General features: G+C 35.8%; 1 protein-coding gene across 2 annotated transcripts in view; it reads right to left on the minus strand.

Moving 5' to 3' along the window:
* LOC135086501 (capon-like protein) overlaps positions 1-25399 on the minus strand; it is a 184062-nt gene that overhangs the window by 52924 nt on the left and 105739 nt on the right. Inside the window, exons 4-6 of one of the 2 annotated variants that reach the window (XM_063981223.1) lie at positions 22271-22372; positions 17904-18101; positions 1570-1729 (exon numbers count right to left, since the gene is read on the minus strand). In XM_063981223.1, the coding sequence (XP_063837293.1) occupies positions 1570-1729; positions 17904-18101; positions 22271-22372 (460 nt within the window). Of the gene's footprint in view, positions 1-1569; positions 1730-9035; positions 9834-17903; positions 18102-22270; positions 22373-25399 lie in introns of those variants that run through there. The other variant, XM_063981222.1, reaches the window with a different exon arrangement.

Raw genomic sequence — 25399 nt, forward strand, 5'->3', positions numbered from 1 at the left:
GGCACTTTATCAGGCTAAAAATAAGTACTACCTTATCTTCCTCCAACCAGTTTTCTGATCGTTGCCTTTTAGGCGGTCTGTTCTCCTTCGTCATGGACATAATTTATTAGTATCCGATGTAACTAGCCGGGTCGTCGTAAGAGCTTATTGCAGAGTACAGGGTAAGAGGTACAGAATCCAGAACATACAATCCCAAGTTTTATAAAAGTTTGATAAAACTTGGGAGTTGATCGAAAAAACCGAAAACTTTATTAAATTTTCGTGCCAAATGTCAATGTCAGTAAGTAAAACGTCACAGCTGCCAATTTTTTGTTTTTTTTTTCTGCGATTTGTCTATGATTTTACATGGTCCATCAAGTTAAATCACCAAAAAAGCTGTTTTCGTTCATTCTTTTTGTATAGTCTGTGGAAAGAAAATATTAAAATCTGTTTTAGTTATCAAAGGTTTATAAACGATTATGAATAACGTTTTTTATCAGAGGTTTATAAGAGTGTTTTAAGCCTATCAAACGTTTTAGCTAATGTAGGTTTTAAACCTATATTAGCATTTTATTATGAATAAGACCGTTAGTTTTTACTAATATTTGTTTTTATATATTTTTCTATACTAATGATCGAAACTCATAATCATTCAAATAAATAACTATAATATTCATAAATGTGATGTATCCTAATATTTGTTTTCATAAATTTATTACTCATAAGTGTATTTATCCATATTATTGAAAATCATGATGTCTATTGTCTATATTCGTATTAAATAGTATTTTAACATTAAATTAATTTGAAATGGTCCAAAACAGGCAATATTTTGTGCCACAAAACTAACGTGACAGAAACGAATCGCTGCAAAACCGACTCCACGTAGTCTTGTCTGCCCTACCCCTAGAGTGTAATTTAAAAGCCGGAGGCGCGGAGGGAGGGCAGCCTCCGCCCTTGCGTAACGAGGCTCAGGCGCCCGGGTGAGCTGGAGCGGCTGAGGCTGGTCGCCAAGGCGCCGAAGGCGCCGATGGCGATCCAAAAAGCCGAAGCTGCGGAAGCAAGCGTGGGTGCCTGAGCCTCGTTACGCAAGGGCGGAAGGGCTGCACATCCCGCAGCGCCGGAGACGAGGAGATACCAATGCATGCTGCATGCTCTGCATGCTTATCTACTTTATTAAATTATATATGATTTTTTTTAAGATACGAGTATGTCTGTTATAAAGTAAATTATTCTGAACAACAACATTATGAGTTGAATTATGTTCTTAGTAACAACAATATTAATTAAAACAATATGATCAATGAATGTTATGAATAAAAAATATCTGAAAATAAAAATTATGTATTTTAAATGGTTCTTGGCAGTAACAGTATTGATAAAAAAATTATGATTACTAACTGTTATGAGCTCCGTTGGTAGTAATAAAAATGTATGAATAAAAAAAGTATGAAAAATAAAATTATGAAGAGAGATTATTATGAACACAAATCGGTAGTAAGACAAAGAATAGGACTTAGAATTTTATGTGAGCCAATATAGAACCGTGGTGGGGTCACGGGCAAGTATTGGTTATACCATGAAACTGACCTTTGGATGGTGCAGCTTCACTGGCGAGATCAGTGGGCACCAGCTCATCGACAGCAGACGAGGTGGATGGAGCCGGCTGGTCTGGTGTATTAGTCTGCTGGATTTTGTGGCACACTTCGAAGGCTTGCCCCACTGTGCGCACGATCCTCATGGCCTGGCTCTGTGGAAAAAATGTAGTTAAGTATACCAGTACCTAATACTCGAAACCTGACTTATCAATTTATACGTAGATATGTATATTTTTCAATATAAATAAACAAATTATATCCTTGGACATTTTACACTAGTCCTAAACTAAGCAAAGCTTGTACTATGGGTACTAGACAACATACTTAAATACCTTTTTTTTGTAAATATAAATAGTAGTATAGTAAGTAACACCCAGACCCATCACAGAAATTAAAATTCATCATTTCAGTTTCTGCCCGGCCGGGAATCGAACCCGGGACCTCTCGGTATAGTGGTCCGTTCCGAACCACTACATCAAACGGCCGACAAAATATGAAGGGCTTCTTTCACGATCTCTGAGTAAAGTTTTGAGTACATACTTCAATAGGTACTCAATCGTTTATTGCATAACCACATTAGCACATTCACATTAGGTCTTACAATTTAGGCAGTTATACAATGTGGACCCAGTTACGGCACAGCAACTTTAGGAAGGAGGCAGAACGACGATCTTAACAGTTTTAAAATAAATTAATGTATGTACGTACAGTATAGTACAGGTACTTTCTGATTAGTAGTGCACCAAAGTTTTGTCAGTGTCATTCAAGACTCGTGACTTCAAGCAACGAGTAGCCTACTTGACACTTTACTCGGAGGTGGTGAACGAGGCTTCTCTTTGACTTGATTAGATATAGCCTGAAAATTTATTCTTGATCAATACCTATTTATAGTCACCCACATCAAAATTTGATCTTAACGGACTAGCTTGTGAACGTCATGATGTGTTCCAAAATAATGGATTTTTGGACGTCATCATAATCATTATTAATTCCGCGATTCAGGCACAAACGTCACCACGTCAACGTCTCGGCGCCGTCACGTACTGTCTTTATTCCTGAACGATATTTCCAAACCCTTATTACGCATCGGCGATATTGAAAAATAGAATGTCCACGATTCGCGACGGAATCAAAATAGCATCGGAAGGAAAAGGGTGAGGAGGTGCGGGCAAGTGACACTTTACAAAGAGGAGATAAAGAGGGTCAGGGCGGTGTGGGAGATGACACGCACCTAATTAATGTGGGTCTCCGCCACAGTACAAGAGCTTCACTGGTTTACGGAACCTCGCACATTGGCCGAAAAATAACATCGGTCTAATTTTCTGGCACATACTAAGGGTGAGTTGCACCATCTAATATAACGGTAACTATGACGATAACCGGTGCTTTTTGTATGGAGTTTGACAGAGTTTTGACGTTTGTTAAAGTTAAAGTTAAATGGTGCAACCCAGCCTAAAACAACATCGACCCGGCGTCCCGCATGCATACTGCTCGGGACAATTCGTCTAAATTACAAACTTTGCACGAGACAATTGTCTTAATGAGAACGTAAACCGCATCTGAAATCGCGAAGTTTAAATTAATTTAGCTCTTTCATAAACATACAATAAATAAGTAAGCATTTGAATTTATTGCAAGGAAGTGCAAGCAATTTATGTTCAATCTTTAATGCACTAAAATGAGATAATAATGTATAATCAAGTTCGTATACACAAATGAGTTTAAAATAGTGACCGTAAATATGTATAGATAAATACCTACTTACTTAAATTGCCTTTAACTTTCAAACTCCTTTGCCAGAATAGAAACTGCACTGTTTCAATAAGATTTGACTCTTATATGTTTATACTAAACCTTTGCTAAATTCATTTGGGAAGGGACGTTTGAGACACAACTACCTACTTACTTATTTATTAAAATGATACATTTTTTTCCTAAAAGTATTGAAACTGAAAATAGAAATAATGACGACCATTCCCATTTATATGGGTATGACATTATTTTATAAGATCTGAGAATCCATTGAGTGGACACAGCACTGAGACCTTGGACCGCCGCCAGAGATCGACAAGATATTCCTATACTTGTACAAAGAACCGAACGCTCAGGTAAAACTACGTTCGCGACTTTCAGCTCTATTGCTTTCGTTTTATACGTGATATCATCGCAAATTGTCTGCTGAATATTGTATATTAATTTAGTGCTGAAAGTATGAGAAAACGATATGAAGGGTCAAAGTTTAAACAATAACAATCTTTACATCTACCGTTATAAGAAATTTTACTCAGTAAAATAATGGCAACAATAGAAAATCTGATTTGTAGAGTCGCAGGAAACTTGCTTATACTTATTATTTTCACGGCAGCCAACTAAGCGAAGCTTTTCTTGTGGTAACCAAGGAATAAATAATGTTTGTTTCCTTAGAAAACAGTTAAGATAATGCACACAAAAATATGTTTTGTGCCGCGGTCAATCAGCGATCATTGGCGCCCTAGTCGAGTTCCCAACTACTGTTCCAAATTAGTCATCAAATTGATTTATCAGCTTGCAATAAATGCATCAGAACTTAGGTGTAACAATATTATCATGAATGTACGCGTCGGTGTTTTTATTATTATCAATGAGGAATGCTGGACGGATACCTATCAAAACAAAAGCTCGTTGATTCAAGAGGATTTTATCATCAAAACAATTATGATACACATCCACACTTTATTATTACACTTCACATGCGAGTGCTAAAATCTATTTCAGTATACAAAAAGAACTGCGTGTTCTTTTTCTCGAGGAGCTTTTGTACATTTATTTTATATGTTTTATGATTCCCGTACGTAGGTAATTCAATACGCAGAGAGTAAGAAAATATTATTGTAAAAGAAGACTGTAACTTTACGAGAATTTTCGTATTCAATATTGTTAACCTTGGAAACTTCAGTGTAGTGTCAATTTGGTAGGTACAATAAATTCACGAAGGAGTATAAATAGACGTTTCTGCGGATTTTATCTCCTTTGGCAGAAAACTGGAGGTAAGCACGATGAACAACTTTCGACACTGATCGATGAAAGAAAATTCACAACACGTTCACTGGAATATCGAAATAATATTACACACCAATCAATAACTTCTGCAACTTTATTTAGTTTCAGCATTTTTATTGATGGTCTTGCTTATTTCACCGAACAAGTTTAACTAAACTGAAAGGGCTTTATTAATTAGAAGTGAATGGTAGCTATAATATTTTAATTATTTGGTATTAGTTTATTTCGTTATGCATATGAAACTTATAATAATTAAGAAGAAGTCAGATCGCTCAAAAATAGGTAGGTAGTACTTACATGATTAATGTTTCTAGGGTAATTGAAAACCTTGTGATCCGATTCTCAAACTTAAGCACTCGTATATTAATAATAAGTACTTACTGCAAACCTACTCTTCAATAAAACAGGTGTTTTTCTCACGAAATACCGTTCCCGAGGGATATGTGATATTCCTTCTACTATGATATCCACCTGAACGAAGCCGCGGGCAAAGGAAGAACCTTGCCATAAATGTCATGTAACATCATTATTTTCTTTCGATTATTTAGTTTGCGTAACATTTTTTTTTACGTTACAAAGGCATTGAATATATTATATTAATTCATTTTCAGAACTAACGAAATACCTACCTGTCCAAAAAATGCGAAACTTCAAAAACACCTTTTCCATAGCTTCACGAAATAAACCTTTGAACTTCAAAGTTATAACAATCGGAGTTATTTGTTCATAAACAAAGTTAATAATTTCTTCGACCTTCGTAACAAAAATACCTCCACGCCAAACGTCACGTAGAGTAAGTAAAAAAAGTTAATAGCAATTTTGGGTTGATAAAGAAAGTTATTTTGGTAGTAAGGTGGAGTGCAAAAAGGGCATTTCAATCACAACTTTATTAAAAGTTAGGCTATCTGAGTTTTTAATTCTATTTTGACAACTTACTTAACTACGTTTGTTAAAAAGTTGGTCAGAGTGAGACAATGACCTTTATGCGCGTATCATAATTTTGGCTACCTCACCCCGGTGTCCACGTCAGGATTCTATTTTCGTAGACATCGTCACTACACGGAGTGAGGTAAAAGAAATGCGGTTGGTTTGGTTAAAAGCTTTCATACGTGCCGGACAGGCTAACACGCGGCGGCAATAAAGCACACGCGTGTTTATTACATGCACTCTGCTGATAGTAAATAACATTGTCTCAAAAGATACGCTGGATGACCATCATCACAAAAGGTACGACGAATGGTGACAACTTCGAGCAAGTATGAAGAAAAGTGACATCTTTTACCCATTTTAAGTCAACGTAGAGCGTAGTAGTATGATCAAAAGACTTTTTGTAACTTCACTAGATCTTCCTTCACGATATTGGTTACGTCGAAATTAGATAGAACACGTTCATTAAATCAAAATATAAAATTCTGAAAATTTGCAGAAGTTTATAAAAGTTAAAAGAAAACAATACTCGTAACTTCTGCTTCTAACAATTTTAATTGTCTTTGATCAAAAATACACTAATAGCGGTCTGTAGACTTAGCAACGATAGCGATATTGTAAAAATATGTCCCACTAGCTGTGCCCCGCGGTGTTACCCGCGGTAAAACGTAGCCTATGTGTTAATCCAGGGTGTCGGCTAACTCTATACCAAATTTTATTAAAATCGTTCCAGCCGTTTGACGTGAAGAAGTACCAGATATACACTCACAAACTTTTGCCTTTATAATATTAGTGTGATTCTAATGTTTGATCTCATCAGAAAAACAATAATCGCCGTTTGTTTTTGTTTCGTTGTGTACCAATAAATTTCAGGTAACAACGTTGTTTGGTAAACATTATACAGTGTTTACATTCATTATAGAGTTCCCCGAAGGGCGACCGAGTCCTGTTATTATAATTGGCAGTCGCTATAAGGTGAATTTATTGTAAGAGTTATTGCCACAGAAGTTATTGCTAACCTTGTATAATTTCTGAATGGGTTACAAACTCCAATTAGTCGACAAATATTTGTATTCGCGTTACGTTTACCCCATTCCCTCTATTTCGTTTCTATTACATAAATATTGTGTTGGATTAACTAAAATTTTATGGGTTAATAAAATGCTTTATTGTTGGGTGACATTTTGTAGCATTAAGGTAATTAATATTACTCGTGTCAGACGAGCGACATGTAAGAGACTGTGAAGAGGTCTAGGCGACACGTGACTTCAAATATGTCGTGGAACATGACATTTTTCTTCTACGAGTACTACATGAAGTCAGGCAAAATCACCGCAATGCGCGACGCCTCCGGCGGGGCACATGTCAGTGTCGATAGAGCTTAAAGACTAAAAAATGTCGAGCAAAAATAAAATTTTAAAATCCATTTTGTTGATGGCGCTAACGTGAAAATTCAGTGAGAAGCTGATCCTACTATCATGTTAGCGTATTAGTCGACTGCGTAAAAACTACGAATCACAATCAAAAAGCACAAAATATAACTTCGATATTTATACGAATATTTTAAATATTAGCAGCAGTTACGAATTCATATTTGTATCTATTCTAATTTGGAAAAACATACATATCATTGAAGTCTTGTAAAAATACAAGGTAACAACAATGTGAATATGTAATAAGGATTCCAAGAAAATTATATTAGGGTAGTGTCAGTTCCACTAATGTGCTAAGTTGCTTACCAAGAATATCAACATGAACTTTGCACATCTTTTGTGTTACGGCAGCTTGAATTACAATTTGGTTGTAACTGAACCTCGTTTTATTAGTCTAGATCCGCTAAAGCTTTATCTGCATTGTAGAAAAATAATTTTGAAGCTTAGCTATCTCAAATATCTTTTCCGGAACGGCAGCCTAAATGACTTAATTAATTGTTACTGAACATCATCTAATGAGCCAACCTTTTACAAGGTAAACAGGAAATAATAACAGATTGTTCAACTTAGAATTAACAGAAAGCCGGTAGGAATGTTACAGGTAAATTCGTCAAGAAAACGTATAGATAGACCAGATATTCAAGGATTCGCAGAAGTTTCACCTATTGTAACTTTTCGTGGAATTAGAAAGATGAAAAAATCCTTCGACATGGATAGAGTCCATTCAAATATTTACGTAAAAAACTAGGTCACATTCAAAATAAAATACGTATACCAATGTCCGTAAATTGAAAAGTGTAAAAAACGAGCCCTTCTGTTTACTGTTAGAATGAAAATCCAGTTTGTAACGTCACTAGAATTATTTTAGTTGTTTTTGTGTACGAGTTGCGTCTAATATAATTAATGTGCTGGTGAAGAATCATGCATCAGTAAGTTTTGCCACAATATTTGCTTTATTTCACTCCATTAGCACTTGTGTGTTGGTCTAACGCGTAAACTGTACGCAAAAGAGAATTAATGGTGGCTACCAAGACCGTTTCAGTAATACCGCGTATCTCGCCGCGCCGCGGTTCCAAAATATCTCGTCATACAAACAGAACCAGTTCACTAAAGTTTTCTAAATAATAAATGAAACCGACGACGGAAGTATCGCCTTTGACGTAATAAGCGAATTAATACGCAGAAATGTCACTGGAGAGTTTGATTTATAAAAAGACTATGGCTTCCGTACACTGGCGCCAATATTTACTAATATTATAACTGCTACAGTAAGTCTGTCTGTCTGTCTGTTGCTTTTCAGGCATAAACACCTAAAAAGATTTATATTAGATGAACTTTGACACAGATATGGTTTGAGACCCTGGTTAATACAAAGGATATTTTTTAACCCGGTTTTCGAAAGGGAGACGTGTGCAGAGTTAAGTCTTTTTGTGACAGAACGTAATGCACGCGGGCGAAGCCACGGGCCATTGCCAGTCACTGAATAAACACGAAGCCGGCGAAGTTAACGTTCCGTTTAATTATTTATTCCGTTGACTTTTTCAGTATGATTTTAGTTGGGTGTTGATCAAAGACAATCATTTAATGAAATATAGCTCGGCACATTCTATGACTAACATAATGCTTAGTTACGGTTTCTATTAATATTCAGGTAAATACCAGGCCGTTGCCAGAAAAAAAATTGGAGGGAATCTGGTGTTTCCATTAAATGTTTACAGTTTAATTTTGGAAGATTGTTCATTATCTTCATCATTTGGTTCATCATAGAACATAACAGAACTAAAGTAATATAACAGCACTCTAAGCTGTAACATTACAATGTTACCTTCTTTATGAATAAACATTTCGCAAACAATGTTTACAGTAGGATACTTTTTATTCTATTGTGTTTCAGTGCTGAAAAAGTTATGCCACAGAATTATTACGGGTGTACAAATAAATAGTTGCGAGTTGAAATGTTCAGATAGTTGTAAAAATATGAAAATTATTTTAGTTAACTTACGTCTGCATGTTAAATTTAGAAGCCCTATGTATTAGTTAAGTAGGCTAAACTGCGTACCTCTAAGTCCGAATCGATTCCTTCCAGGGAAGAATGTGTTTCAGGACGTAACGACATCATATTCGGTCTCCTCGTTAAGCTGTTTACACCCATAAGCTTGTTGGACCGACCTACAGATCCACCACCGTTACCTGTAGGCACAATTTCAGGTTCACGAAATGATAACTTTTTACGTGGTCTCTCACTACCATCTTGCACATGGATATCTTGACTACCCAATCTTTCAGAAATAGGAATCACTAATCGAGAATGCACGGATACGTCTTCAGCCGATTCAAAATGTCTTTGACCTATAGGAGAAACATCATTCGGAAAACTGCCACTTTCAAACTCATTTACTTCTTCATATCGCTTAACAGCACCAACTGATAATGGTCTTGGTTTGGTCTGGAAATCTCGAGACAACCCATCGTCGATTCGACTCCTGTGTTTGGATTTACGAATTTCACTAAATTCTGGTTCTGATCGGCTGCTTTTAAGTCTGTCGTGTTTCTTCTTATCTTTTGTTTCTTGTTTTGTTAACTTAGGTCGAAGTTGTTCATTTTTTGGTTTTAATGCACCGCTTAAAGAAACAAGTGTGCTTCTTGCTTTTAATAATACTTCTGTGGGTAGACTCTTCAACAAGTGGTCATTACGACGTTGTTTTGGATCTCTTTGGCTGGACATTGTCATTTATCTTGATTTACACGGCAGCTCGATTCGAAGTTCGCACCCGATATTGCGCGGTAGCGACGCACGCGCATCACACAGCGTTTCACGAAACAACTGGAGTGGTCGCGGCATCGTGAGAGCGTACGACTCGCGTCGCTTCAAAGACCGCAAATAAACATTCACGTACTTTTGGGAATCGTGTGAGAATACGTCAAGACTACTTATTGGTCACGCCTCACACACGGTTGATAGCTCCCGAAGATACAAATACATTACGAAATGGAAACATAAACTTAGACGAAAACATAAATGAAAGTTTACGACACGACGCTTCGGAAGCCAACTACAATTGTAACATAAACCGTTGAATACCATAAAATGTTCTGACTCAATATGTTATGAGCTGAATTGAAGAGCAATGAAAGCGACCCACCGGGATTAATATGTTGTAATTAGTTAGACCAAAGTTGTTAATATGTATACACCACCTTAATCTTCTAAATCTGCAAAACTTATTTCCCTGGCGTACGAACTTACTTTAACCAGTAATATTTACCTAGTCTCGTTAATGTAGTTACAATGTTATTATTATTACCTTCTAAGAGAGAAACAAAATACCTACGTAAGTATAAGACTCGTCTATCACAGAATTCATAATTTAATACTAATATAATAAGAAGTAGTATCTAGCTAGTAATAAAATTAGTATCTACCAACCTTGTTTTTAGTTGTCATTATCGTTGGTCCAAGACGAAGAAAATAATTATAATTAGCTCATAATTACATGACAGTTGTTATTTTTGTGTAGAAATATTTTTGTTTAAAATTATTCTTAGTTAGGCATACTGTCTAAACGATAATTCTGCACGTGCAAACTCTGAGTTGTTATTAGAGAGCGTGTAAAGAAACCGCAGTCGTAAGCTACGACTCATAAATTACGATGTAATCAATTTGGCGTAATTAAAAAGCACCTCGGACGGCTTAATACAAACAGTTCTGTTACTTCCTGAATATTTATGGGCTTCGAAAAGGAGTGATCGGCGACTGTAATTGATTATAAAAGTCGGCAGCTTGTGGAATAGAAGATTTATACAGACCATAAACAAGAGTAACTCGCAGTTACACGTTTGTTGGGATTACATACGTAAAAACTTTGAAAGATACAGGATACAATTTACGTGATTTCGTTAGATTTTTGTTAATGTAGTTCAATAGCTCTTTTAACAATGATTGTTGGGGTAATCTATCCAATAATGATAAAAAATTTATGACTATTTAAACACAGTTCATTATATCTAAACTTGTTCTTTTCGTCAAAGTGAAAAGTAAGTAGGTAGTAAGTAATACTTACTTTTCAATTTATTTTCATTGTTAAATAGACAGACAAAGATTTCAAGTACCTACTGTATTTCGGCTCTACAAAGGGACTTTAAAACTGTACTGAACAAAAGGAATTCAAATTATTTAAGACTTGTAACAAGAATGTCATGCCATCTCATTGTAAGTTTCAAGATTGGAATTCTACATACAGTAATGTAACTTTACGACTCCACAACTTAAGTTTCCACGTGAGTAACTTTGTAACGTACCACGAGCGCCTTACTATTATGTTTTGTATGTACCTACACGAAGAGGGATGCTACAGAAAAGCCATTCATTGTTACTAAGAGTAGATTAAGCGTTTTGGATTGTAACAAGTTGTTGGAACAAAGGGAAAGTTTCGGTATCAGAACAAAGTTACCCTTTCAAAACGATTACTTTTCAAGACAAAACTTTATGGCGCTGAACGTGTTAAAGCATTAATAGATCGTAACATTGTCAAAGTCTAATTATACACCAATCTATATCGCTCACTGATTAATCACGAAATCTCAGAAACTATAACACCTAAGAATTTTAATAGTGTAGATATCCACTAAGAACGGATTTTACAAAACTTCACCCCTCTGGGGGTAAAACGGGGTCCACGCGTACGAAGTCGCAGGCGGCCGCTAGTAATAACATAAAATCTGATTTTACAGTTCTTATTTTTAATCTTATTACCCCATATTACAGTGGGTAGGTGTTTCGTCTTAAGATACAAAGTAATCTACACGATAAGAAACATAACAGAACTCTGTCAAATCAAATCAATGTTCATTAAAGCATTTCTGATTTTATTTGTATAGAACTTTGTAAAGGACTGTTTACACTAATTAGTAACATCTTAATAGCCTAAAACTGAACAGTAACTGAATAGATTTCTAGCAATATCATAAACCCCACATTGCTTTGTAAAAAATATTGGTATTTTCTACGTAGATACCATACCATCGAACCTACTAAGAGTATTGTGATCCAATAAAAATTATAACAACAACGCTAGCAAAATTCTTATATAAATCACATGACTAAAGAAGACGTCATAAGGCTAATTTTACACAATCTTTGATGCTAAGGATGTGTAGCTACAGGGCAATATTTCAAGAGAATGTGATGTCATTTATGTCGCATGGAGATATTAAATATTTTCTGATTAACCAATAGATCGCTGCGTCACGGGCGGCTTTGATCTCAGTTTTATTATCATTTATATGAATACTATAGTTACTTGTATAAATCACACGTTATTGAGAGAAGTACGGGTATCAAAATATTCTTACACTTTAACTGTGGGCAGCTCCGGCTTCACTAGTGTATAAATTATAACCAATCAGTTTTTAGAGTATTTGTACCAAAGCTTTTTGCAGTAAGTATAACTGACGCAGCCGAGTAGTTAAATCAGCTATTTAATTGAGCGGTTAGCTCGTTTATTAAATTTAATGTCTAGGCCGGTGGTTGAACGAACTAGCTTAAAGTTTAAAGCTAGCCTTTTGGATATGGCTGAATCAAAAGCTACGTTGTGTTTTAATGTTAATTCAACATTGGACAATCTGAAACGTAAGTAAAAAACTCATAAAAAAACTCTTATAAAACTCATTTATTTTTGCAAATAGGCTTTTAAAAAGCACTTTTAAACGTCCCAGTATTAACCCTACCACTGCAGTGAAATGGTATGATGGATGTAAATAGCACGAAACAACTAAATACATTCTTAATTATATTCCTATAAATATTTTTTCAACATAATAGTACAAAAAACACTGTCAAAGTTCTAATACGAAAAATATATATTCATGACTAAAGCGTAGGTGAAATGAAACGAAATATTTTGTTACAAAATTGTTTTAGAAATGATGAAAGTTGATTCAGTTGTAAGGTTCTCGTGATACCTCATACATTTTTTATTGAAGATGTCTTAATTAAATTTTTAATTCGGTAATTAATCTAAAACAGACATAATATAGGATTAAAAATATGCGGAAAACAAAACACGACACTTACCCTACGCAATAAAAAGCGGCAGGCAAATAAATAGGTAGGTACTTCAATCAAATCAAAACTTCACAAACTTTAAGGATTCATCTTTAATCTTTGAATTCTCTTTCGCCCTCATTCCAGATTGTATTTTATGAATTTTGTTAATTCTGTTTTAGATTTTATTATAAAAACGGTTCGAGGAATTTTTAACGAGTTTGTAAACAGCGGTCGATCTTACGCTCCTTTGGGAGATGCTTTCCTAGAGTTAGATGCAATTTCTTCTAACAAGATTTTTCACCGATAATAGGGCAGGTATCTGGAGTCACGTAAATGAGGAGGATTTTAAATTCACGATAACAACCACAGTGAACTATGATAATATTCTGAGGTAAAAAAATGAATTTGCCTGTAATACTGTTGCACTTGGGAACCAAAAACACGTCTTGTAATTTTTGAAGCACAAACAATCTCGGAAATTTTGATGCGTGCACATAATTGTAGTTATGTTCCACGATCATTATGGTCCAGAAGTTCCAGAACTGTTCGTTTGGGAATCCATCTCGCATCAGGAACATTTATTAAGATTAAGATAAAAATCCTCGAATAATCTTTCGTCGACGCGTCTTTTTCATCGTTTCCTTATTTATTAAGAACGCGGTGTCTCTCTCGTGGTCGCGTACCGTACCGTATCCGTACGAGTGACGTGCCAGATGCGTTTTACGACCGCCAGTGTTTATGAGGCGCTGCTATCTTCATAACCGTATCACTGTCACCAGCTCTGGAGAGGTTAAGGTATATTCACATCTCTATGTCACGCATTTTTGTATGACACAAAGTATGGGTTTAATTTTTTTCGTATTGAAAAAAAGTTGGTAGTCGTGGGTGATTTGTTTCGCTGCACAAGATGGTGGGTGAACGCGGAGGGATTTCAATTTCTAAAAAGCAATGTGCCTAAGGGCGCCCTTTTATCGTAAAAATAGCAAACACCCACGTATAATTAATGTGAATATATTTTAACACGTTTTCATCAATTCAATAAATTCAATAGTCAATTTATTATCAATAAACAGCCAACAATATTGTTAACGGCATATCAAAAGAACAGTTTTTTTTATTTTCAAAAAAGCATAATCGTATTACAATTAGTTACACAATGTTGCATTTCATACCTACTGTATATCTTTTTAAGGTTCTGTACAAGTTATAAACCGGAACCCCTATTTATGATCACTCACGTGCATGTCTTTTTGACCATCTGTCACGGGAAAACCGTAATTTTCCGGTTTGTCATTGAAACTTCTGTCAATAAACCTAGATTCATTTTCTCATTTCATTTATGATTTCTGCGCTCATTTTTTTCTTTTTACGAGTAATTTATTTCAGATTATTATGTACCGGCTGCTCTCAACTAGGTACTCGGTACTTTTACGAGTTGAAGCAATATTCATAAAATGTCAGCCAACAGGAATCGAGTAACAAATAATAAATACGCAATGTGAATATAGATTATGAAAATATGGTAACGTAAAAATGTTATATTATTTTTCATCTACATTACAAATTACAATCAAACAATCGTTAAAAATATTTATAAAGTGTTTTAAAAATTTACAATAATTATGAATTAATCTAATAAAAAGTTCTAAAGGAAATCTCGTAACAAACAATTAAAATTAATTTAGCACAGATAGAGACGTATTCTGAGTAACACAAAATAAACAAAAGTTAGGCGGAATAACATCGTAATTAAAATTACGAGTTCTCATTAAAATTGTATGTTGTTAGAGGTCCCACAGCAGGGTGAGCGGTCAGATTGTCTTTATACAGCTGTGCGGCAAATATGGACAAAGTATTTTTAAATTATTTGACCCTAGCTTTGCCTTTGGTTCCACCTACGGGTTGGGGTTTCACAGGGGAGTGTTTTAGCCTTTGTGATTCGAGATCTTGTGACTGTGTTCATGATAAATGACTGTAACACATGAAAGGTCCACTAAAATGCTATAGGTAGGTAGGTCTCCTTTTTACTTTATTTTGAGGTTGTTCTATAATTACAATGTTGTCTCTAAGAATACTTACTGAGAAATTATGTTCCCCGACAAAAGCTAGTGTTTTGATTCCGATATTTTTTTAATAATTAAAGGCATAAAAATATTGCAATGGAAACTCAAAAACCGTTGGTAATCAATTTGAGATTTAAAAATATCTCTACTCTGGACTAACCGGGCTGAATAATTACCTCTCACCAGGTAACGGAATTAGAAAATGCCAAAATATTTTTTAAAAACGGGCGTTTAGGTAGTGAGCGTAGGTAACTAAAAATTAGGGACGCAAATTGCCACGAAGTTAAAAATAAATCCAGTTTACTGCGCAAACATGTAATATTCGGAAAGCTGTTTTTAAATGGATTTTAAAATCCTCTGAGGGCTTGTCGTAAGCGATGGAAATGTACCCGACATTAAAATTGTATGTTAACATTCGAAAGAGGTATTTGGCAGTGTCTGCTTACGACTGAACGGGAAACATTTTCGATTCAATTTAAAGGATATTCCATTAACAGAGCATTATTTAAATCGTACGGAATGGATTGGAGCTACTCTTAGTATTTGATTTTAAGAATAAATTGTAGAAAGGTCTGAAAAAGAAAAGTAGTAGGTATGTTTGTGATAAAAAAATTTTTGTTCACACTGAAAAATTCAGTTGAACACACTCTTTACTGTTCTCGGGTGAAAATAAGAAATGTAATCTAGAAACATGTACAGCAGAAGTTTCTAGGATTGCCCATTTGAAATGCATGCAATCATTTTAAGAGGAAAGCAACTTCAGCTATGAAAATTGATATTTACATTTTCAACGGAAAAATGTTATGACACTATGTGAAAAAGAACCAGCAAGGCACTTTATTGTATTACTTAACCACGCAGCTTTGCTCTGAGATTTCGGTTTAATACTGATTTTTTTCCAAATATCACAAGTTTTTGCACGGACCCCTAATACTTTCTCTTTACTACTTGAAAAATCATTAAAAGTCCCGTCAAAATATTAGCTTACAAAAGATTAGCTGGAATAAATAAGACTGACGGACACTTTGGTCTTTTTACTACGCATTTTGTAAAAAGCTTTTATCGTCTAATAAATCTTATTTAGTCTAAAAAAAACAACGAATCAAGTTATGAAAAGAAATTAGAACTTTCTGTTTATATTTTATCTTGAATGTCACCTGTTAAACTGTTACCCAAGTAAAATAAAATAGTCGCAGAAAATCAGTTCTAAATCAAGGTGGAAATAGCTTGCAACGAGGGGTATCGAACAAGAGAATACACTTTTTCCTTCCATTTCCTCCAATGCTGATAAAATGTCAGCAAATAAAACTCACAACTGGCGGTTGCTTGCAAATATTTAGTTCTATTACTTCTATCTAGTAGCTTCTTCTTCTTCTTCTCAGCACTGGCCCATTTATTGTCCTGAAGCAGTGGTAGGGTTAATACTGGGACGTGTAAAAGTGCTTTTTTAAAGCCTATTTGCAGAAATAAATGAGGTTTATGAGTTTTAGTAAATTTTTAAATTTTAATTGCGACGATGGCCCAATGATGTCGATGTCGGGATTCGAGGAACGCGAGTTCGAACCCAGCTGCCGCTAGACTATTGTAGCTTTGCATTTAGCTCACTAAGGGTGGATTCGACCAAACAAAAATAAATATTAATCTCAGAATAAATCGTCAGTTTTGAAGAAAAGTAAATCATAGAAAACCTTTCGTTTTAAAATGCTACGAGTATCGCGAGCTCTGATCCAAGTAGGAATTTTATTATCTGCTAATTTGTCAATCGACATACCTATAGGTATGGACCACACCAGTTCAAGCTCATCACAGTGGCGTCTTATCTCCTTGTAATACGGGTTATTTTGCAACAAAAATGTTTAATAGTCTGTGCTTCTATACAAAAGGAAATATCATAATGAAAGGAGCAAAAATAAAGATATAATTTTCTTATGCGAGTTTAAGGTAAGATTTACTCGTCACGTTGAACTCGTTTCGAGAAATCGTCAAAAGAACGAACGTTCGCACGAACGTTTCCGGCCCACCGTAATCATTCACGCGATAAATGGCTTCCGTGAGCTTTATATGCCTTCTTACAGTTCAAAACTTTTTTTTTATGTGAACAAAAGTATCCAGAATTACTTAAAACAATCTAAGGTGGACATGATAACATCTACTAAATGTAATTAATTAAAAAATCAATAAAAAAACTTAATATAAGTCACTTACAATCCTATTCACCTATCTTTGTATACTTTTAAAATGTAAATTTTATACGTGTCACAATTTGTGAAAATAACCATAAAAACACAAGTTAATAAAAATAAATAGGTACCCACTGAGTCTAGTCTTACCCTAGAGCTCTAGCTAGATAATTGATTAAGGTATTGTGTAAGCTTATCCGCACTCTGAAGAATTAAGCTCTTTTGTATTAAGTACACTATAAAAATAAGCAGAAAATTCTCGTGTGCTGACTACGCACCGAAAGACGTAATGTAGGTAGCTGGTGACGTAATCTGGGTCTATCACTCGTTGGAGAGACATTCTAGTGAAAGCACCAGGATGCGGGCAGAGCAGAACCGGTCATTGTCGAAATCCTTGGAGACCTTTGTCCAGCAGCAGTGGACGTCCTTTGGTTAAAACTAAGAGTAGGCGCACACCGTTGATTTTTAGTTGGCCGATAGTTGTGCCCGATTTTAATTTGAATGAATAATCGGCCAAATCGAATCGGCGTAGTGTGCGCACTCCCATACATGCCCATACTGATCAACTGCCCGACTAAACTATCGGCCGACGAAAAATCAACGGTGTGCGCCTACTCTAACAAACAAAAGCCACTAACCTTCCTGTTGCTTTTAAACACGTTGCATTTAAAGACATTGGTGGCGCCATCTCTAGCGATGTACGAGAATATCTTCAGGTCGGAGCTGTCGTGGGACACGTAGAAGATGCGGTAGATCGGGTGGTGCATGATCTCGATGCATTCGCTGCTGGTGCTGTTTCGGCTGCTGCGATTGAACAGCATCGAGCTTGAGCTCCGCTGTAAAAGGCAAGAAGGTAATAAATGTCCTGACACTCCCGACGCTTCCCGAGTCGCAGTCTATTCCTGAATAGATCGCGACTCGGGAAGCGTAGTACATATATGTATAGGAACTGGAGTCGAAGTAAAAGCACACGATGCGTTACCGCGCGGTGCGACGGCGCCGGAGCGGTGTCGCTGCGCCGTCTTACATATTATAAATAACTGTAGCGGGCACACGAGCGGTGCGGCGCCGCGTCGTGCGATACGGTGAAATGTTTGCGGTGCGACCGCCTTAGGTATTACTCGAAGCGCAGCCATTTTCATGCGCACCTAATGATGCGCACCTAAATATTCCGCGAAGCACACCTTTTAGTTGCTTTAAGTACCTACCGAAAATTTCTCGGACACTACATATTTCGGTAAAGTAACGAATTGCGTGCGAAAGAAGGCAAAAGTTGAATTCGATTCAAGAAGACATGAAATGTCGCGTATTGGGAGAATCCCATGTCCTGTTTCATTTGAACTAATTGTGGCGTGTTTATTAGATTTAATGACGAACAAATTGAATACTCAGCTGAAAATATGCCAACTAGAGAGGGCTAAATAGTTCAACATGAGTGAGCCAGTTGATTATAGAGTTAATTAATTACATAAGCAATCACTCATTTCAACGTTATCATTGTCACAGACACAGTCACGGTGGCAAACAAAAATAAATGATTGTTAAAATTTAGCTCAATTGAGAGCAGATTAATTAAAAATAAGTAATTAATTAGCTTAAGCCCTCGGCTATACATGCTTTGCTTTGTTATGACCCCGAGCCGCGTTTTATTATGCTTCTGATCTTTTGTTCAAAGAACACAATAAAACGGTTACTATTATTTTACATTACGGAAATAACTTAGATGTGCATTTTTCACATGTAAGTCTTGATTTACATTAAAAAAGACTTCTGGAAAAGCTCATAGATTAAGAATCTGAATCTACGATAGAGGCATCTGTAGTTAAAATCTCTACAATAAAAAATGACAACCGATCAGCAAATACTAGATTTAATTTGTTAGTAGGTAGTAACAAGGATTTCACGTAACCAAGTAGGTAGGTTTATTAATTTATTACTTAAATGCTCAATGCAATGAGGTAGAAAATTAAACTTTCACATTATGCGAAGTGTGGACGGATAGGTATGGGATTGATTTCATATTAAAAATATGATATAATATAAATAAAGAAAATATGCTATAAAAATATGATTTCATATAAATATTCGTGTCAAGTAACAAACGCAACTTTTGCTATAACATGGGTCTAGGTGGTTACAAAAGAGATCACATCCCTAGCCAGAGTTTATGATCCGCCATAGACTTCGGAGATGGCTCATTCAGACTGGCGGCTTAACGTGCAGTCAGTCAAATAAAAGCTATAAAGTCAGTGTAATAAAAGGTGAGAGTATTAGATTCGGCACACTTTAGCAGATAGGTAGAATACCACCTACAAAAGAACCGCAAAACGCTGGGATGATCATATGAATTCGCTATTCTATTATAGGGTTGCTCCACACGTTGGCTCCAATATTGGTCCCAATGCCAGTGCTTCTTGTCCTACGTATGAAACTAGAAAATAGTAGTATCTATGTTAAATAAATAAATAAAATATTTATTTCATACAAAAAACTAGGTACAATACAAGGATCAGCAGTAGTTATTGCACTAGGCTCGCAGACCTGTATCGCAATAACTATAAGTGGGTTTACAAAGAAATTTATGATTTACTTTAACTTGGGACAAGCTATTTTCTAGATTCACACCTTGGATTAATAACTTTGGGACCAATGTTGGAGCCAACGTGTAGAGCAGCCCAAAGCTCATTCACTAGACGCACCCGCCTCAGTGAACGCGTCCCAATAAGAAATAGATCTCAATTAGCCCTGTGCTTGAAACGTAATTACAAACCATCTCCTGGGTGCCAATAACAACATGAGTATACGATTCCTTGGGCTTCCGCTCATACATAATCCATTTGGAATAACTTTCGACAGAGCGCGTTCTGTTTACATTATTCTACTGTGTCGGGTTTAGTTCGTTACAAGGCACTAAGCAATGTTATTCGTTTGTGAAACTATGTATTTAATTCTTAGCTATATTTTCATAGTTGTGGTTGAAAGTAACTAAGCCACAAATATATACCCCATTAACCGCTCTTTTATTTCAGTTTTTCAGTTATTTCGGTGTTCTAGCACAGGTACCTAAATAAATTTAATAATGTTCACGTATTCGGTTCGGTTACCATTATTTTCTCGTTTATCCCGGGGCCAAAAAGCTGCCTTTATCCGAAATAAGTTTGAAACTTTTTATATTTCTTTTACCTTTGTAACTCTGAGGTAACAAAACATTAGATTTCCCCAGAGATTGGCTAGCTACATTGCTCAACTTCATGGTTGTGATCGACCGAAGTCACCTCGAGTGTGAATATGAATGGAGCTATTGAGTGGGCCTCGAAAAAGTTTTCAATTTAACTCTGCCTGCGGGGTTAAAAGCTGCCAATTTTTATTGGAATATCGTGAGGAAGGGATAGATAAACCTTTTAAGCCGTTTTAATGCAATAGGTACATTTTGCTGGGACAAAGTGGAAATGCCGTAACAGCGTTACGGGGGATATAACACGGTTACCCAGCGTAGTGTGCTTTATACATGCGTTGATTAGACAGAATGTGCCCTTTTAACGAACAATATAACTATGTATTTGTGTTTTTTGTATAACTAATCGATATTTATAAGTGTCATACAGTTTGATTATCTATGTATCTTTGCACAAATAATAAATGTAAAACCGCACTAATGCGTAAAAATGACACAGAAATGGCTCCAAAGGTTTACAACAAACTCCCAGAAACTCCCTTGAAGCAATTTAATTTAAATAAATTTAAAATTATTTTATCAAAAATGTTAATAGGTAAATGTTATTATAATATGAATGAATATTTTAATGATAAAGAATTGTAACCATTAATATAAATGTGATTGTATAATATGTAAATTTTTTACTTTTTATTGTGTTTATGACATTGTTTAATTATTATTATTTTTTATTTTATTTTTTTGACTAATCTATTATGTTTAAATGTAATGTAGAATGTTTATTCAATTATAATATGACTGCGATTGATCTGACATTATTTAAGTGAAAATTATTTTTTATGTAAATGAAATTTGATAAGTTTGATTTATAATTTTGCATGCCAAAAGGTGGAAGATGGAGATACTAAAATACTTGTAATACCTACGTTTACCCATGTTCGCAAAATAAATAATATATTTGATTTGTTATACCTAACCGATTACGTTCAGTTTGCCATCCTCTCAATTTACTTAGTGCATACCATAAAAATGATTAGTTTTAATAACCAATTTCGGGACTACATACAAAAAGCATTATCGATAACTCATTTTAAAACTGCATTGATATAATTTAATAGGAACGTGGTTACGAGTTTCACATATCCGACGAGAATGCATTAAGGTTCCGGCCTCCGGTCGATCGACTAATGGAACTTCCCGGGAAGTAAAATGTTTTTTAAAACAATTATAAGTATATTTTATAAACGGGATCATCTACTCAATTATGTTAAATAGATATGAATAGTTCAAAAGGACAAAATGTTTTTAAATGTACATACACATTCTAACAAGTAAAAATATTTGCATTTGCGTCACCACAATGTTTACTTATGAAAGGATACATAAATGTATTTGGACTTCTTGAGAATCGAAAGGTACTCTTTATTCGGATTAAAAAGTAAAATGCGATATAATCTTCTTTGCATGATTTTTTTACGAGACATTTATTTAGGTGAATGGTATAAATCGTTGTTTTACCTATCTACTCACTTAATTTATGGTAGCTTCTGTAACTTAACCTGTTAATTAAAAATGGGCTAACTAACACAAAAATAATTGTTCAATTCGGACCAGTAAGTTCCTGAGATTAGCGCGTTTAAGCAAAGAAACAAAGAAACTTTATAATATTAGGCTGAGTTGCACCATCCTACTTTAACTGTAACTATAACAATAACCGCTGCTTTTTGTATGGAGTTTGACAGACTTTTGACGTTTGTTAAAGTTAAAATAACATAGTGCAACCCAGCTGTAGTATAGTAGTATTACTAGATACATAACGATATAACGTACCTTGACTTTAGCTTTCTTCTTGCGAGTTGTAACGCGAACTCCGTCAGTCGAGACGTCAACAGTCACCTTCCGCTTTTTAACCCCCTTCGCCTTGAACTCGTACTGAAAACAAAATTTTCATTAAACATCAAATACGGATAAAGGAATGTCAGGTCTCAATTACACGCTCATTGTTGCGGGAGACTTGTTTGCGACGTATCGTAAACGGTACCAAAACCAGTTTTGAGCACGAATAACTCTGGTAATCGTTATTAACGACAGTAGCGGCACTTTTCTAGTTTTCATACAAGAACAATATTTATTCGGGGTACTGTCCCTTTAGACAAAGTGACATTCGTGATGACACCTAATTTCGATGACGCTTCGCTCTGTGTTTTTAGCGTAATTGAATCTGTGACAATATCAATGCCTGTAGACAATGTTACTTTCGTATTCGAACTCGGTTGCTTTTTGAATCTAGCGAAACGATTACAGAGTAGTAGTCCAGTAGAATTAGCTTTTAAATCGGAAATAATTCCTACAAAAGATTTTATTGTTTTAATGGCTTCATTGGTTGCCCATTAAGACTCTCTTAAGTTTTCGACTTCGACGGAGTTGTGCTTAAGTGGTGGGGGCCCCCGAAAGGGGCATTTTTTCGGTTTTCCGGTTATACCGCGTAAAGGACTTACACTATAAAAAAGTGGTCTTCATGACGGTTGAAGGGCACTTAATCCTGCATTGAATAAGACCAAATTCATATGTTTTGGACAAACCGTTCTCGCGCTAAAGTTCGGCAAAGTAGAAAATATACGTATAATTAATGACCCTCTCCACGTCCAATGGCTTGTTACCCACATGCTTCCAAGCCTTGTAAAGGGTCGCCTTAACCAGTGTAACCCTAACAAGGCTCACGAGTTTGATTCGCTTATCCTTGTTCGTCCCAGCCGTTCCTTAACTGCGGTTGCTGCACCTCTTCCTGGCACTCACCTGAACGACTCTGTGTTACCTACTGTGGCTGCCCCTCTTCCTTGTATCCTCCTGCATGACTACGTTGCCTAGCCGTATGCCTGGTCTAAGGTTCGACGCTAAAAATCAACAACAACAAGTTCATATTAAAACGCTGAAGAGTTTTTTGTTTGTTTGTTTGAACGCGCTAATCTTAAGAATTACTAGTTTGATTGAAATCATTATTTTTGTGTTGAATAGCTCATACATTGAGGAAGGCTATAGGATATATACAATCACTCTACGACTAATAGAGGCGAAGCAGTAAAGAAAAATGTTGCAAGCACGGGAAATAGTATTTAACCTATTTTCACTCGTACGAAGTTGATTTTGTGGCGTCGAACCTTGGACCAGGCATATGGCTAAGCAATGAAATCGTACAGGAGGGTACAAGGAAGAGGGGCAGCCACATTAGGTAACACAGAGTCGTTCAGGAGAGTGCCAGGAAGAGGTGCAGCAACCGCAGTTAGGAACGGCTGGGACGAACAAGGATAAGCGAATCAAACTCGTGAGCCTTGTTAGGGTTACACTGGTTAAGGCGACCCTTTACAAGGCTTGGAAGCATGTGGGTAACATGCCATTGGACGTGGAGAGGGTCATTAATTATACGTATATTTTCTACTTTGCCGAACTTTAGCGCGAGAACGGTTTGTCCAAAACATATGAATTTGGTCTTATTCAATGCAGGATTAAGTGCCCTTCAACCGTCATGAAGACCACTTTTCGATAGGGTAAGTCCTTTACGCGGTATAACCGGAAATCCGAAAAAACGCCCCTTTCGGGGGCCCCCACCACTTAAGCACAACTCCGTCGAAGTCGAAAACTTAAGAGAGTCTTAATGGGCAACCAATGAAGCCATTAAAGCAAAAAAATCTTTTGTAGGAATTATTTCCGATTTAATCAATTTTTGTGTTTAATTCTACTGGCCTATAGAAACGATAACGAATTAGAGGTAGAGAGCTGCGATCAAAAAACAATCACAGTCTCTTTCATGCGTGTCGGGTATGTTTTCAATCATATATCGCAACTATACGAGCTTTATTGCAGGGGTTGTAATTTCAGTGCTGCTGCGAGCAAGTTTGCGCTTTATAATCAGTGGCCGAGATTAGCTATTTGTTTAGTGATCAAGGACAGTACTGGCTCTATGGCTAGTACCTACCTAAGTAAGAGTTCCTAAGCTGAGGTGATGGTTTAAAACCGAGTACCTTTATTGTTTTATGCGGTAGGTAGGCCTTGCTTAAGAAAATTCATGTAAAACGTCTTTATAAGAAGATGAAAACTGAATTCAAAACGATTTAAACAATTTAGGTATTTAATGTTTTAATTAGTAATTAATGCCATCAATCTGTACAAACTAATAGGTCACTGCAATCCATCAATACTGAAATGACATATCGGTCTGAAATACAACAATGAATTAATTTGATTTGGCCTTGATATTTCAAATAAATTGACTGCACATATTATTTGACACACGTTGCTACTTCATTTCACATATTTTCTATAAAAGCGAAAAATCACTGATTCACTCATCACGAAATCTGAGAAACTACAAGTGCTAGGAGTCTCAAATGGAACCCCCATTTGAGAATTTTAGAACGTAGGTGCACACTAAAACGGTATTTTGCAAAAATCAACCCCTAAGGGGGTAAAACGGGTTCCACGCGTACGAATTCGCGGGCGGCATCTAGTTTCTTATATTTCATCCAGGATCGAAAAATAACTTATTTTGAAATAATAATGCCCATGCATTACAAAATTAAACGCCAAATTAGTTGGCACATGAGATTTATTTGTTTAAGAAAAAGAGAAACAGCTCGTTCGGACTCAAACCTCCGACCTAATAAGTTCTTTTCCACTCGATAAACTCTTTAGGATTACACTTGTAAGAGAAATAACTATGTAAGCTAAGCTGGGAATTTAGGGGTGTAATAAAGCTTAAAAATACAGATAGGTATTTGCGAAAACCAACTTCAAGTCGCAATGAAAAGAGATGATTATTATGATATGTGGACTAAGTACAATATTACAGACGCGCGAAGAGGAAATATTCCCTGGCGTCTCAAAGCTGGTGAGCTGCAGCGATATTTCTTTTAATTTGCTAGCATTATCATGGAAGTAGGTAACACGTTTTCTCACATTAAA

Source organism: Ostrinia nubilalis, chromosome Z (genome assembly GCF_963855985.1).
Source record: "Ostrinia nubilalis chromosome Z, ilOstNubi1.1, whole genome shotgun sequence".
Taxonomy (NCBI): domain Eukaryota; kingdom Metazoa; phylum Arthropoda; class Insecta; order Lepidoptera; family Crambidae; genus Ostrinia; species Ostrinia nubilalis.